Consider the following 17,473-nt stretch of genomic DNA (forward strand, 5'->3'; position numbering starts at 1 on the left):
CTATGTCCTAGACGGTTAGGGGTTAATGTTGAGTCACACTACTTTTTCGTTCCTTTTAGTGCCAGGTTGTATCTACTGATTATTGTTTTGTTGTTCATCTATTTTCTAATTCTGGTGATACTGTTATTTGTTTCATGGTTTCTTTTGAGGATACTAATATATTGCCTCTTTTCGTCTTCTTGAGCCGAGAGTCTCTCGGAAACAGCCTTTCTACCCCCTTGGAGTAGGGGTAAGTTCTGTGTATACACTACCCTCCCCAGACCCCACTAATGAGATTTAACTGGGTCGGCGTCGTTATACCCTTCTCTTCTATGTTAAAGAATTACTGGAATCTTTTCCAAATTTCTCCCTCTTTATGTTCAAGGTTACAACAAAATGACATCCATTGTTAGTCCCTACTTGAGTAATAGGATAGTGGAAAAGGACAAGAATGTGAACATTTTGTTATTTATAGGGAAGAGGGAGGGGGGGGGGGTCTCCACACAACACAATTCAATTCAGTTCATTAGACTGTCATTTCTTTCATTATTTCAAGCCCTGCCCACCACTGCATTAAAATTTCATTAAATTCTTCTAAAGTCTTTCCCTTTTTTGCATTTTTAGTTTGTGAACAAAATTTGAAAATCAATCATATAGAACTGCAGTTTCAGTAATAGAGAAAAAGTTCAACAGACAGATAAAAGGAATCTTCCAACACATGCCAACCAAACAAAGAGAAACCCCACCATTTTCTCACAAGCTGTTGAAAAATGGCAGGTGTCAATTAGCAGCAACATCAAACTTTCATCCTCACAGTGTAGGACAACAGCTAGCTGAGATTATGAAAGATACATTGTCTCATATGTGGAGAAACAAGCCAAAAACCAACCATACATTTTCTCAGAACAAGATAAAGAAAAAGACAGTGATCAAGAAGGTAAACTTTAAAGCTGAATTTATTCATAATATTGACAAGAAAATTTGTTCTTGGGGGGGGGGGGGGGATTACATGATAATAGTAACAAAGATTAGTAGATTTATCTCCTGTACTGCTAAGACTAAGTCTAATTAGTACAAGTTACAACACTATGACTACCACAACCCCTTCTCTGTTAGACAAAGGATCTCCTTATGTTTGTTGTGTAAATTCACAAACTTTGTTATGTTACAGGATCATTAGTCTACAGGTTTAGAACATGCTGTCCTAAATTCTTTACAGGGGTGACTGGAACAAAATATCACCATCACCAATTAGGACTAAAAATCCTTGCTCTTTTCCTACACCTTTTACCTAGACCTAAAGATCAAACAAGAAAATGCAGGACAAGCCTTCATGAGATGTCGATACCATAATGTCGATATCTAACGATCTACTTTCTCCCATTCGTAACGTCCAGGGAGGGGCTTGTCGTTCAATGGATCGAAGTTGTACCTGCATACCATTTAAAAACACGGTCAATTTGAAGAAGGGGATGTATATGTCAGTGCAATTGAGAACCAGAACTTAAAATATGCAAATCGTGCAAATTCATACTTCTCAATGAACTGTCTCTGCTGCTGCTCTTCTGGACCACCAAAGAAGTCATTCATTTCACGAGCAGTTGGGATATGTCGACGCGTTGAATTTGGCATTCTGCTGTTATCTTCAGTTGCATTGGTAGGTCTTGTACTGGAACCAGGGGTTTGTATGTTATCCGCGTCCCGGATCAAACTGCAAGGTGTGCTCTCCCTAGTGGTCCTATAAGAGAAAGTGTAAAACCTCTTATTAGTACTAATCATAAATACTAGTTCAAAATTTAAACCTTAACCTCAAAGGTAGCCCTTCTCAAATAAAATAAAGAACACATTACTGATTGCAGACAAAAATAAATATAAAAGAAAGAGATAAAATGAATAAAAGGAATTTAACTAGTGGCTGTCAGAAAGTTCCTCTTTCCTTCACCACCTCCACAAATAAAGAAGAAAAAAGGCTTGCCCTTTTTTCTCCCTCTTATCCATTCAATGCCCCAATCATATAGGGTGCCCTACATTCATTTTCAATGGTAAATGATCCCAACAATGATTGCAACTATTTAAAATTTAAGCAGAAATGGTACCAATATGCATGCACCATGCAGGTACAGACACTAAACTTTTTTCACCATGGAATTTTGAAGGACCATAAGATGTACAATGTTACAGCAAATATGTAGGTAGTAGTGCAGTTATTTGTCATTTTGATAGGTATTTCTCTTTGGTAGGTAGAACAACCAGGAACTGAGTTCATCTATGTACCTTACATCATACTCACTATGTCACATCAAATGCCATTCGTGGTTCGATAATTCAGTCTTACAACAACTACAAACCTAGTGGATTTCCACGAGTGGGGTCTGGAAAGGCTAAGATGTACGCTACCCTCGGAGGGCAGAGAGGCTGTTTCCGATAGACCCTCTGCTAATAATTCAGTCTTACTGCAGAAAAATTCATCAGCACCGTTATGCTATGATCATGAATGGTGCAAAGGAAGATGGTATAATGAGCAATTTATCGAATGTTTGGTAGTTAAAGCAGATTTTGGATGAGAAATAGTAGTAACCAAACCAGGAAAAAAATTTGCAAATCTTGATAAAACCACCAATTCTATTTCTATCATTTCAGGAAATCAGGGAATGGGGTGATTTTACTCCATTTAACACACACACAAAATTTTTAAGATAGGATTAATACATATATATATATATATATATGAAGTTTGTTTCAACATTTTGTGATGTTGAACATAAGGTAGTCCTTCACAGCATTAAGCAAGTCAGACTCTCAATAACCAAAAAGGAAAATGAAAGGAAGAAAGCTGTGGAAAGTGACTTCACTTCTAAAAATTCCCTGTGAACCAATACGGCTAGAAGACAATTTTCATCTTGTGCATTTTCCACTTTTTACCGGTAAGCATTCATTACCAAAAAAAAGGATAAAAAAGAAATTAGTTTTGATTAAAAATTAAAAAATGCAAAGGATAAACAGGGGAAAAAGAAGAAGCAAAAACCAACACTCTATTAATACTAAAGCACAAGAGAAAGAACCAAAAACAGGCAGTAATAAGGGGAAAACAAAAATCAAGAAGGAAAATACCCTTCTATTGAAACTCAATTAAGAAAAATCGAGACTAAAAAATTAACTAAAAGCTTTCAATTCTTAAAAAATTGAATTCTCTAATTAACCTCTGAACAGAGTATAAACAGGATACACAGCTAATACTAAAAACTGAGACCAAAAAAGAAAAAAGAAGAAGGATTCAGCTAATTTCTTTCGTAATTAAGAAAAAGAACTAAAAAGCAAAAAATAAACCTCCAAAAAAAAAACATAAGGGGGTCAATTTTAACAAATAAGTAAAGATTTTTGGTACTCAGCTATGAACAGAGGATAAACATGACACTCAGCTAATGTAAAAACTGAGACAAACAAAAATAGATTCTTTTCTTAAACCAAAAATATGTCGAGGACGGGAATTTTCAAAAAAAGGAAAGATTTTTGGTAGAAATTTAGAACCCTCTAATCATTTCACAAAAAAGAGAAAAATAGTGACATGCAAACTGGTTAAATTTGAGCAAATGAAGAAAATTTAAAAAAAAATCAGGAAAGCTCACCTCTCTCTACCTTCAAATTCCAACAAATTCTCTCCAAATGAAGCTTCAACTCCCCCTTCACCGCAACTATTATCCTTAATTTCATTCTGGATTTCCTGCAAATTAATTTCTTCCTTTTTCTGTTCACCCAAACGGTCCTCTACAGACACAGAATTCCAAGAATGCCCTTGCCTCAGCCTAGTCGAACTCGTCCTCGAACTCTGATTATTCTTTATAGGGTTTGGTAAATTAGGATCTTTCAAAGGGTATTTCTGTCTTTTCCTTTCCTGGTTTGGTTTCTCTAACCTTCGACTCCGCAGCTGAAGGTAGGACCCACCACCACCACCACCCTCACCGCTTCCGTTTCCGGTTGAGTTCGATTTCTGCAAGCGTTGAAGAGCTAGGGTTTTAGCTCTTGTACGGACACCAAGAGGTGATGACTGTGTGTGACTCACCTCTAAAAGAGCAACTTCGCCTGTAGTTTTTGACTTCCTCATGTACTTTCCCATTTCTCTTTCTGGTCCCCCTTTCTTTTTTCCGTATGAAGATTTTCTTCTTTTTTTCCCCCTAACTCTGCTAAGCTCTTCTCATGGAGCTACTAGCTTCAGAGAAAGAGAGAGAAGATAGGTGTGAATGGGAAGAGAGAGAAAGTAGAAAGATTTCTTTTTCAGTTGTTGGTTAGAGAAAGAAGGGGGTTTTGCAGTTGTTGGTTAGAGAGAGAGGAGTGGGGGGGGGGGGTTTATATATATAGGAATACCCTTATTGGAGTAAGGAAAGGGAAAGGAGAAGAAGAAAAAGGACAGTGAGAGAGGGTGGGGACTTTGGCTATGTACTTTTGATTATCTCATGATATGTTTCTTTCTTTTTAGCTTATCACCTCTCTTTTTTTTCTTCTTAATTTATACTTCCTTTTATTTGATAAGGAATTTATTTGTTCTTAAATTTTTCTTTTATTGATGCATGATAGTATAATCGCTCATTTAATGTAAAATCAAAGCGTAGATTTCAGTTCTAGTGGAGTAACCACCCTTACCTTTGATTTAGCTTAGGTACGACTTTATGTCTATCGATACACAAATTTTAGACTTTTTCATTTAACTACTCAAACTCGTGAAACCTTTAACTAATAAATACATTTTACCCTTGACCCTACGCGCGTGTATTACACATTCGCTAACGTGTCCATCCAATTAGCAAATGACCAATGAAATTATTACACATCAAGAGCGCGAAAATAAATCCCAACTGATTAGGGTCCCCCCTGTTTTAATCAGTAAACCGACCAAAACACACATTTTTCGTCTCTTTTCCTCTTTCTAACCAACCCCTCCCTCTTAAATCTAGGTTAAGTAATGGCCTAAAAATTAGTCATCCCCTTCCAAAATTAATCGTAATCACTCCAAAACCAACCGAGGGGTCCCCCTCTTTTAATCAAATGTTGATCGAGCTTTGTTTGGTATGAGCTTTCGATTCTAGTCGCATTATAGGATCTGAAGGTTACATTTTTTTTACGCCGCTTTCTGTTTTGTCATCTAATTTCTTATGAAATAATGTGGGTAATGTGTGATAGTCAAAGCTATTTTTGTCTGCATGCACAAATTGTCATATGTTATTTTGGAATTGTATATTAGGGTTTTGGGGGAAACAGTCGAATATTCACTCTATTTTAGGGATTTTGTCTTGTTCATGACTGATCTGGCATTTGGGGTTAAAATATTGGGCCTTTTGTCTGCATGCACAAATTGTGGGATTTTATATTAAGGTTTTGGGGAAAACAGTCAAACATTCACTTTATTTTAGGGGTTTTGTCTTTTTCACGAGTAATATGGCATTTAGGGTTAAAAAATTAGAGTTTTTTTGAATATTAAAATATTCTTGTCTCCCACTTTGTTAAGGTTTATGGCTTTTTAGGATTAAAGTGTATCTGACTTGGCCCCTCCTTTTTTTATAGGTTTCAATAGCTGTCTATGTGAAATTACAGTTTCATCATCTAGGGTGGTTAGTGGCTGACCCATTATGAGGTATGTAAATGGGCAAACTTGGCCAGTTGTTCTTCAAGCTGACATTGATGAATGCATATAATTCGTTTTCATGATTGGGCTAAGGATATATGGTACTTAACAGTAGATAAATATGCATGTAAAATTAACCAAAAAGAAGAATTTCGATTTCTGAAATATGATGCTGATGTGTTAGCTTTGTGTAAAAACCTTAAGGATGGGAATTTTATTAATGTGTATATATGTCACACAATTAATACACTATGTATTGATTTGGACCTAGATGAAATGTTAAGTAGTAGTGGTTTAAATGTGGACCCCTCTGATGTTCAACCATGTGGCTTTAATGAAATGCTACATGGGCAAATAAGTGATGTTAATGCTACAGCAACACATTCTCCTAAGAATGATATAAATATGGATGATAACACTCATGGGAAGGGTAAAGAGAGGGCTGCTGAAAGTGATTTTGATATAGAAGAGTCTAGTAAAGATGAAGGTGAGTTCTATAACTTTCATTTAGCAACTGATTCTGAGGGTGATGCTGAGGGTGATGAGGTAAGTACTGAGAGTGAGGATAAGGATTACGAGGCTATTTCTGAAGATGATGATAATGATGATACAAATGAGTCATTATATGGTGCTGATGAGGATATTGTTAGAGAGACAAGTGACCTAGAACCTAAAGTTGTTGCTGCTAGATATGCTAAAGTGAATGCAAAGAGTAGTAAATTAAGATCTAGTGAAGTTAATACTGATGAGATACCTAGTGGACCTGTAGGTATAGACCCTGGTTTTGAAGGCATGTATAAAGATAGGGGATCCAAATATGCTGGAAAGTTGGAAGGGGATGAGATCTAGACAGTTCAGATCCAGGTAGTGAGGATACAGATGATGAAGTAGTTGAAGAAGAAGGGGTACATAACCCTCAACCAAGAAGATATAGCAACAGAGTATACTTTGATCCTGCTTGTAAAAAAAATTTGTTTCCAGTTGAAAATGGTGTTAGAAAGTGTGAAACAGTTCAGATCTGCTTTGCAAGATTATGTTGTACAAAAAAGAATTCAAATTAAGTTGAGGCCTAATGAGCAACATAGGGTTAGGGCAAAATGTGCAAACTCAACAAGATGTAGATGGCATATTTTGGGAAGTTTGGAGGGACACACAGGGAATTTCATTGTCAGCAACTACTATCCTGTTCATAAGTATGTTAGAGAAACTAGAAACAAGATGGCTAATACATCATGGGTAGCTAAACATTTCAAGAACAAGATTATCAACTAACCTGATATAAAGCTTAGGAAGTTGCAGGATTTGATTAAGATAAAGTGTGGTGTGTATGCGAAAAAATCCATATGTGTCAGGGCTAAACATCAGGTCATGGGTCAATATCTTGGTGATTACAAGTAGGAGTTTGCTAGAATATATGATTATGCTGACATATTGAGGTCTACAAATCCTGGAAGCACTGTTGTTGTGAAGACTTCAAAGGAGACAATACCTGGTAAAGAGGTGTTTGTGGGTATCTATATTTGTCTACATGCTTGCAAAGTAGGTTGTTTGGAAGGATGAAGAAATGTTATTGGCTTTGATGGAGCATTTCTGAAGGGTGTGTGTAAGGTGAGCTACTATCATGTATTGGTAAAGATGGTAACAACCAAATGTACCATGTTGCCTAAACAGTGGTTGAAAAGGAGACAAAGCACACATGGTCATGGTTTTTAGGTACCTGATGCATGATCTGCAGCTCACAGAATCCCAAGGTGAAGGGCTGACCATCATTTCTGATATGAAGAAGGTATATACTTCACCCATGTTCTTCCTGTAATTACTTGTCTACTTTATATATATATTTTTTTGATATTCTAATTATTTTTTTGTTGCTTAAGGGACATGTTGCATCTGTTTCTGAGTTGTCGCCAAATGCTGAGCACAGAATGTGTGCAAGACACATATGGAGCAACTAGAAACAAAAGTGGAAAGGAGAGGAAAAAAGGAAGAAGTTCTGGGCCTGTGCAAGGGCTTCATTTGAAGCATATTTGAAGGCTAAGATAGATGAGCTGGCAGAATTAGGTGACAGTAAGATCATTGAGGATTTACTGAAATACCCAAAATAATGTTGGTGTAGAACATTCTTCAAAGGTTGGAGTAAATGTGATTATGTAGAGAACAACATGTGTGAGACATTTAATAATTGGATCTTGTCTGCTAGGCACAAGTCTATCATAACCATGTTAGAAGAGATTAGAGTGAAGGTGATGGATGACTACCATGAGAGAATTTGCAACAAGGTGGATTTCTGATGTATCTGGCAATTGGGTACATTGAGGAACAATCTCAATATGCAGTTAAGCATGAATTTAAATGGAATGGAGACACTGGGTATAAGATACAACATGGGGTTTACAAACATATTGTTGACTTCTCCAACAATACATGCGCATGCAGATCATGGCAACTCAAAGGAATACCATGCTCCCATGCAATATGTGCAATATTTTTTAATAGATTTGAACATGATGACTATGTTGTTCATTAGTACAAGAAAGAAACATACCTAAAGGCTTTTAGAGTAGTTGTTACATGCAACCAGTAACCAATATGGAGATGTGGCCATTAACACATAATCCAACTGTTGAGCCTCCTGTAATTACTAAGATGCTTGGTAGACCTAAGAAACATAGAAAAAAAGCTCAAGATGAACCTAAAAAGGAGTTTGGTAAGAGATAAAGAAAAGGGACACAAATGACATGCTCTCATTTTAAGACATTAGGCCATAACAAGAAAGGGTATCCTATCCTGGTAATGCATTCAATTTGTTTCTGATTGTGACTTGTACTTTGGTTGTTTCTATAACTCATTTTATTTTTTGAAAATTTCAAAAAAGACAAGGATCTAGAACAACAAGAACCAGAAATGCTAGTGTTACTGAACCATCACAGGCTGCTCAAACAACAACTCAACAATCAGCTCTTGCACGTGATTCTAAAATTGCCTGGACCAGAAATACTCAACCATCAGCTGTTGCAAGTGCATCTGTAAGTATTCATTTTTTACTTTAGTTAATCTGTATTAGGACCATGATTTTTAAATTACTAGATAGTATTTTATCTTATATCAGGATATTAGAAGTATGAGACCAAGAACTTCTGAGGATATTATATCTAGTGTTAGAGGAAGGCCAAAAGCTAGTGGACTTCGAGGAAGACCAAGAACTATTGGATTAGTGATTCAGGAACAATGATAGAAAGGGTAAGATCATTGAGGATGTGAATTTTTATTTAGATATTAGTAGTTTGGGTGCTAATTTGGCTTCCTATGCAGTGTGGGTCAAGAGATAGGATACATTCTGCTCCTACAAAAGTAGTGGATGTTGGGCAGACCAATATTGATCTTGGATACAATGCACTTGGACTAAGGTGGAAAGGAAGAAATGCTATAACACAAATGTAACTTCAACAACAGTTGAAACTCAAGCAAGCCTTAGCCAACCTTAAGTCCATTCTTCATCTTAGCCAAGCCAGTCTCCATGTCCAAACTTGAGCCAATCTCAGCAAAACATCAACCAATCTTAACCTTGAAGATGACTGAATGTTTGTTTTTGTGATAACTTAAGTCTGTTAGTTGCAGAACTTAATTTGTAGGTTAACTTAAGTCTGTTTAACTATGACTTTTCTTTTGGAACAATGTTTAAACTATTTTTATTACTAGACAACTTTCAGTGCTACTTTTGTCAACCAAGAAGGCTTATCGAACTTGGTTGTTTATATATGTCTGCTTGTTTCTGTCAAAATTGCTTTTCATTTCACAAAAATACATCATTTATTTTGTCATTATCATTATACATAGGGTTATGAAGACATTAATTAATGCTAACTAGACTAAGAAGAAAAGTACAATTATTAGTGCTAATATAACAACTAAAGTTATAATGATCTTCACCCTCTTCCTATGATATAGTCAATCTCTCTCTCTCTCTCTCTCTCTCTCTCTCTCTCTCTCTCTCTCTCTAATTCTTGATAACAGTCCTAAAATCACTTGTTTATAGTGATCTGGAAGAGGTGGGTCAAACCACCTAAAACAATTACAAGAATTGGCTCGACCATAGTTTGAGCACCCATAAAACCTTCTTCCTGGATTTGTTGACTTTCAAGTGATGCAAATATGAGCTTCAACTCCACAATGATAAAATACAAGACTTTGAATCATTTTCACAGTCTCAAAAAAGAATTTTTTTTAAATAAAGCTTCAGATTTTAAGAAAGGAGAAATATGAAGGAATGAAGCTTCATATACTGTATAATAGAGGGATAATGTGTTTTACATTGAAGGAATAAAAACCCACTTAAATAGGCCCCATTTTGACCGTTGGGCATTGGGAAGGGGGCTCTCACGCTCCTAAACATCGTGAGACTCACACAGTAGGCTGACTAGGACCAACTGATGCCACATGGGGTGGTCAACGGTCAAATGTGTTTGTTAGTTATGGTTTTCACGAGTTTGAGTATTCAAATAGGAAAGTCCCAAGTTTGTGTATTGGCTTTCAAAAGCCATGCAAGTTTAAGTGGCCAGGAAGCCTTTTTCCTTGTTTTACAACTCGTTTAACTTATACTCATACTTTAAAACTATTTAACTTATATTTTAATTTTAACAACTTCAGGCCAATTGTCGCCTAATTTTCTTCCTCTTGCGACCTATGCGCTCCTTTCTTCCTCCTCTTCTTTTCATCTTATTCTTTTCTCTCTCAAACACATGAAATTCTGTGTAAGTATTATTGATTGGATATGAAGTACACAGTGATTTAGCACTACAATATGAATTATTAACTAAAATCACCATTAAAGGAACTTGAAAACTCAAATAAGTAATTGAGATGTTAAAGATCAAATCTTGAAATCATCTGGGTATTTAAATATGAAATTTTAAGGTTGTTAATTCAAAATTATTTGACAAAAATTCTTAGACCTGCATTCCTTGTTGGAAACGTGATTGAACATTGTCCGGGAGCGTAAAAGTCGAAGAAGTATATGACGCTCAATTATTGAACGTCTTCAAAGGTACGAGTTTGAAGTTTGGGACTGCAAGGCCAATCTTCATACGTTACCAGGTTAAACTTTGTCTGAAGTTTGCAACTATTAGGCCAGACTTCACCAAAAATTATTTGAAGTTCAAATATAACAAGTTGATTTTGTCTGAAGTTTGTACTACAAACTGAAGAACTTCAGACTAATTTGTCTAAAGTTTGTACCATGAACTGAAATTTTTCCGATTACCTTTGCAAGTCAGGCTAAACTTTATGTGAAAATATTTAAAGTTTTGCTTTGATAAGGCCACATTTCTGGCAAAAAAATTCTGAAGTTCAAACTTCAGACATACACAATTGAAGCTTTACAACAAAGTTTGTGCACTGAGGCACTGATGGTTGTTCAGTTGTTGAAGTTTACACTATGAACTGAAATTTGCATTACACTATGAACTACAGTTTGCTTGATAGTCTTTGCAAGTAAAGCCAAACTTTAGGCAAAAATATCTGATGTTTTGCTTTGATAATGCCACACTTCAGGCAAAAAATTCTAATGTTCAAACTTCAGACATAATTTTTGTTAATTCAGGCCTGTACGTCTAAAGTTAACCGAAAAATGAGTAAACTTGTAACTTTTTGTGCAAAATTAATATAAATTCAATAGCGACCCCAAAATTAGGTATAAATGCAAATGCCCCCATCAAAAGAGGACATATGTCACTCGAGGAAAAAAGTGAATTCAAACGAGCTTTGTTGTGCCATAGAGATGTTACTAGAAATAGATCTATATAAGAACCTAACGATATTTGCCTAGTGTTCAGTGAAATGAGAAAAAAATCATGAGATCTCATGAACAAACTACCTAGACAAAAAAACACTTATTATTAGATGATTCCTTTGCATCCCTCGAAATCTTGGTGGTTGGAGTTTCTCAATATATATGCTTATGAGAGACAAAAAAAATATTCAATGTAATAATCGGCGTGTGCTTCATGTGGTCTAGACAATGGCATCATAAAATATTCTTTATAACAAATAAATATGATCATGTAGTTACACTTAGGGGTCGTTTGGTTCGAAATAAGTTATCTCAAGATTAATTATCTCGAGATTATTTATTTCGGGATTAGTTATCCCGCCTTCTTATAATGGTTAAAAAGACACTCCAATTACGGGATAATTAATCCCATGATTAGTTATACCACGATTTTATCCCAATCAAATATGGGATAAACTCTTCTCAAGACATTTTCTTCTTTTACTTCACATAGCTTTCCGTCTCCTTGATAGCTGGAAGTTCTCCAAACTTATGAAAAGCCGGAGGACTTTGTACCATCCATTTTAGTGTGGTTGGATTCTATTCAACAGCCCAAGGACTTGGAGCATCCTCTCACATTGAAAAGTGCATTCAATTCCTATATTATTCGCGCACCTACCTACCACAATCCGGTTTCAAGTCCTTTATTTTAAAATAAAGGAGTAGTTCAACTTTTTTCTCTTTGAGACTAAGAGAACTTACTTACTAATTAATTAAAATTTAATCCCAAAATTAATTATCTTGTATCCCTCTTATCAACGGATCCTTAATGGCTTGCATAATAGAGTGTGACACAAAACCGTTTGTTAGGCCAGTAAGCAAAAGATAGAAAAGTGGGTATCCAATACCCTTTTTCATTTTCTACGATCACTCAGCAGCGTATCCCGAATGCAACAACAAGGTTTTACCTTGGCAGCCCTTTTGCATGGATAGCACTGGACACAATCAATCAATCTCATAAGTGTATTGGGAAAAAACTGAGTTTATATTAAAGATGATGTGGCATGACACGTGGTTTGGTTAAATGGTCAAAGCGCAACAATTGACTAAGAGGCACGAATAGAGACAGCCACGGGAGAAGGAATTTAAATAGGCACGAGACGAAGTGCAGATACGAGTCTCGTACCAATTCAAGTCATTTACAGCCAACGGATTAGAAGGCATTAAAGACAAAGATCTGATGATAGAAAGGAGTCCAAATTCATTATTAAATACCTGATACGTTAGAAAATTGGTATTTAATAGGAATGATTGTATAACGGCTTATTTAATATCATTTATTACTCATAATTATACCATTAAAGCTGAGGCTTCATTCCTTTACCTAGAATTACCTATAAAAGGAAGAAGTATCATCATTTGTAAGGACACGAAATACTATTGGGAACTCATTGAAATACAAAATTATTTACTATTTTACCTTCATTCTCAAAAGTATTTTATTTTCGTCTCTTGATTATCAGTAACCCGAATTTATTTTTAGCTTTGACCAAAGACCCAAATTTTTGGTTAAACAAATTGGTTCCGGTATTGGGAATCTGATAATCTTTTCTTTTAAGCTATATCTTGTCGATTGTCGTCACCATGTCAAACAACAACACCGATAATAACAGTAATAACACATTGGGAAACCATGAAAATCAATTTCATCAAAATCAAGATGACATGGTTCCCTCCCCTCCAGATTCACCACGTCAATCTCATGAAGGTACTCCTGTTACTGAATCCCGTGCTGATCAACAAGAACAATCTGAACACTTTGAAGTAGTTACAACTGAAGCTTTACAAAAGCTAATTGATGCACAGGTCGGCAAAGCTCTTCAGGCACTTGTTAGTCGATTGTCTGCTGCACCACCCACATCAACTCCTAATAATAATACATTGGAGAATCCCCGTTCTGGTCTTGATAATTCTGGAAACGGAGCAACCCCCAGTGAACCACAGGAAGGGGGACCAGGTAATTCAAATAATTCATATTTGCAAAATTTAGTACTAACCTTGCAGAAACAGATTAAGGAACAAAATGAGCGTATTGAACAAATCCCTGGAGTTCCGCCTGTAATAAAAGGAGTAGACATGGACAAATACTCACAACAACCATGGAAGCCAAGTGCTGCTCCCCTTCCGATTCCGAAAAAATTCAAAATGCCTGACATCCAAAAATATGATGGTACTACAGACCCACGTGACCACGTGACTGCATTTACAACAGGCGTGAAAGGCAATGATTTGACCAAATAAGAAATTGAATCAGTACTGGTCAAGAAATTTGGAGAAACACTCACCAAGGGTGCATTAACCTGGTATTCTCTTTTATCTGAAAATTCTATTAATTCTTTTGCTAAGCTTACAGATTCTTTTATTAAAGCACATTCGGGAGCACAAAAGGTTGAGAAAAGAATGGAAGATATTTTCAAAATCAAACAACAAAAATAAAGCCTTCGAGAATTTCCTGCAACCACGTGGAATGATGTTTACAACAGGTATAGTACGAAGCTGCGAATTGAAGAAGATACCATACCTAAGTTTCATCATGAAGAAAGGGGTGGTCCCCGAAGATCAGAAACCGAAAAAAGATCAGGTAAAAACAGGTACGATCCATATATGGGACCTGCAGGAAAAGACCCACGGTCGAAACAAGATAGCCAGCAATATGATCAAAAATCAAGGAACAGGGACTCTGGATCTTCTTCAAAGTTCAGGAATGATCGGAACAGACAAGAATCACGAGATGATGACAGCAGTTTAATGGCACGATTCGGCGGATATAATTTTAATGTCTCTACCTCCGAGCTCGTAGCTATTTTAAGAAGCATGGGAGATAAGGTACGGTGTCCAAAAGAGATGCGGTCAAATCCAAGTAGACGCAATCCAGATCATTGGTGTGAATTCCACAATGATCACGGGCACAAAACTTCCGAATGTAGATTCTTGCAGAGTGAAGTAGATCATCTATTGAAGCAAGGATACCTCACTGAGTTATTTAGCGAGAAGGGAAAACAAGCTTATATGAAAAATAGGCAAGAGCCACCGCAACCTCCTTCACCCAAGAGGACAGTGAATGTCATAAGCGGGGGAGAAGATATTCATGGCATAACCTACACGGCCTCCAACAAGGTTTCTAAGGTAACAATTACACACGGGAAACGGGTGCGACAGTTCCTAGAAAATGAAAGTATCTCGTTCGATGACGCAGATACCGAAGGAGTGACAACTCCACATAATGACGCACTGGTAATATCTTTACTTGTACATGATACTAATGTAAAACGAGTTTTGATTGATCTAGGGAGTTCTGTAAATATTATATTACTAAAGGTACTACGGGAAATGCAAGCTGAAGACAAAATGATACCCAAGGCGCACACCTTGTCAGGCTTCGACAAATCAAGTGTAGTAACAAAAAGAGAGGTAATTATAACCACTTTTACTACGGGTGTTGTTAAAGAAACTAAATTTCAGGTAGTTGATATGGAAATGGCCTACAATATGATCATGGGGAGACCATGGATACACGATATGGATGTTGTCCCATCAACTCTGCATCAGGTTATTAAATTCCCATCACCATGGGGAATTTTCCAAATTTGTGAGGATCAGCAGATGGCTAGAAGTGTCAACGCTGTAACAGGTATGAGCACCATAAGTAAAGAAAAATAGCAATTACAGGAAACAGTTGAAGGTAAAAAAGATCAAACTTCAGTTAAACAAGAAAAGATAGATTTGGACTCAAGGCCTGACACAATTCAAGAACCTGAAGAAAATGAAAGCATCAAAACGACAATTGAAGAGCTTGAGGCAGTGATGTTATTTGAGCAATGGTCTGAACGGAAGGTTTATGTCGGGGCCAATTTAAGCTTAAACATGCGAGGTATGATAATCGAATTTTTAAAAGCTAACTTAGACTGCTTTGCTTGGTCCCATGCTGATATGACAGGGATACCACCGGATGTAATGACTCACAAACTCAATGAGGACTCTTCTTTCACACCAATAAAGCAAAAGAAAAGAAAGCAAGGTGCTTTCAAGAACCAGGTAATTCAGGATGAGGTCCAAAAATTATTAAAAATCGGATCGATCCGTGAGGTAAAGTATCCTAGTTGGTTGGCTAACACGGTGGTCGTACCCAAGAAAAATGGTAAGTGGCGTGTTTGTGTGGATTATACCGATTTAAATAAAGTCTGTCCAAAAGATTCCTTTCCCTTACCGTATATAGACCAACTAATTGATGCAACCGCAGGTCATGAAATTTTAAGTTTTTTAGATGCATACTCGGGATATAACCAAATTAAAATGGATCCTGGTGATGAAGAAAAAACTTCTTTCATCACAGACAGGGGGACTTATTGTTATAAGGTAATGCCCTTTGGTCTCAAAAATGCTAGGGCAACCTATCAAAGGTTGGTCACCAAAATGTTCCAAGAACATTTAGGGAAAACAATGGAGGTATATATAGACAATATGCTCGTCAAAACCCAGTGATCTAATGATCATATTTCACATCTGTCTGTTACATTTGAAATTTTGCGAAAATTTAATATGAAGCTCAACCCAGAAAAATGTGCATTTGGAGTTGCATCAGGTAAGTTTTTGGGTTTTCTTGTTTCTAACCGTGGTATTGAAGTGAATCCTTCTCAGATCAAAGCAATAGAAGAAATCCCTGATATCCTTACTAATAAAAAGGAAGTACAAAGATTAACGGGAAGAATTGCAGCTTTGGGGAGATTTATTTCCAAATCCTCAGAAAGGTGTTTTAAGTTTTTCTCTGCACTCAAAAAGCAAGATCATTTTGAATGGAATGAAGATTGTCAACAAGCCCTTAGAAATTTGAAAGCTTATTTGTCAAAACCACCATTGTTGGCAAAACCAAAGGTGGGGGAAAAACTTCTCATCTATCTGGCCGTATCTGAAGTCGCGGTAAGTGCTGTTTTAGTCCGTGAAGACCAAGGTAAACAATCTCCTATTTATTATGTAAGTAAGTCCTTATTGGAAGCTGAGACAAGATACCCACCGCTAGAAAAATTAGCATTAGCTTTGATCATGGCATCTAGAAAATTAAGACCTTATTTTCAATGTCATCCCATTAATGTAGTTACTGCTTTTCCGCTTCGAAATATTTTGCATAAACACGAACTTTCAGGAAGATTAGCAAAATGGGCTATAGAACTAAGTGAATATGAAGTTGTTTATCACCCAGGACCGCTATAAAGTCTCAAGTACTAGCTGATTTCGTGGCTGATTTTAGCCAGGGGATGCATTTAGAATCAGAAAAAGAATTACTAGTTTTTAATGGTGCAAACCCGGGGACTTGGGTTTTATTCACTGACGGTTCATCTAATGTAAAAGGGGCAGGTCTAGGAATAGTCCTTGTACCACCTGTGGGTGATACTATAAGACAGGCTATAAAATGTCATTCTATAACTAACAATGAAGCAGAGTATGAGGCTATAATTGCAGGTTTAGAATTGACACGAGAACTCGGCATAACACAGATTATAATCAAGAGTGATTCTCAACTCGTGGTCAATCAAATGCTGGGGACTTATACAACCAGAGAGACGCGAATGCAAGAGTACCTCGCAAAGGTACGGGAGTTAATAAAACAATTCCAAACTTGGAAAGTAGTGCAGATCCCAAGAGATGAGAATGTAGAGGCAGATGCTTTAGCAAATCTCGCATCTGTAGCAGACGTAGAAAACAATACAAATGCTTCAGTCATACATCTATTTCATTCCGTTCTCGAACCTGACAAAAATGAGGTAAATTTTAATTATTTAATATGGGATTGGAGAAACGAAATTGTTGCTTTTTTACAGCACGGTACCGTGCCTAATGACAAAGGAAAGGATCACGCGCTTAGCAAAAAAGCTGCTCGATATTGTTTATACAAGGAAGTCTTTATCGAAAGATGTTCGGTGGACCACTAGCAAGGTGTCTCGGACCCTCTCAAACAGAATATGTGATGAGAGAAGTACACGAAGGACATTGTGGGAATCACGTAGGGGGACGGTCACTGGTAAGAACATTAATTCGCACAGGATATTATTGGC

The 17,473-nt window shown here is 36.6% G+C and overlaps 1 protein-coding gene across 1 annotated transcript; it reads right to left on the reverse strand.

The window, feature by feature from the left end:
* Positions 1 to 911: 911 nt before the first annotated feature.
* On the reverse strand, positions 912 to 4,297 carry LOC104236850 (cyclin-dependent kinase inhibitor 5-like). Its single transcript, XM_009790866.2, has 3 exons — positions 3,606 to 4,297; positions 1,514 to 1,717; positions 912 to 1,411 (listed from the first exon to the last, which is right to left on the reverse strand). Exons 1-3 carry the CDS (start codon positions 4,091 to 4,093, stop codon positions 1,342 to 1,344), a joined length of 762 nt encoding a protein of 253 aa, XP_009789168.1. The 5' UTR covers positions 4,094 to 4,297; the 3' UTR covers positions 912 to 1,341.
* Between the last annotated feature and the right edge of the window lie 13,176 nt (positions 4,298 to 17,473).

Source organism: Nicotiana sylvestris, chromosome 10 (genome assembly GCF_000393655.2).
Source record: "Nicotiana sylvestris chromosome 10, ASM39365v2, whole genome shotgun sequence".
In the NCBI taxonomy this organism is placed as follows: domain Eukaryota; kingdom Viridiplantae; phylum Streptophyta; class Magnoliopsida; order Solanales; family Solanaceae; genus Nicotiana; species Nicotiana sylvestris.

Excerpts from the sequence above, each read along its gene's own strand:
- LOC104236850 (XM_009790866.2), bottom strand. The coding sequence starts at position 4,093 with ATGGGAAAGTACATGAGGAAGTCAAAAACTACAGGCGAAGTTGCTCTT. Across the intron at positions 1,718-3,605 it reads GAATTTGAAGGTAGAGAGAG|GACCACTAGGGAGAGCACAC; the intron begins GTGAGCTTTCCT and ends TTTCTCTTATAG. Across the intron at positions 1,412-1,513 it reads CAGAGACAGTTCATTGAGAA|GTACAACTTCGATCCATTGA; the intron begins GTATGAATTTGC and ends AATGGTATGCAG.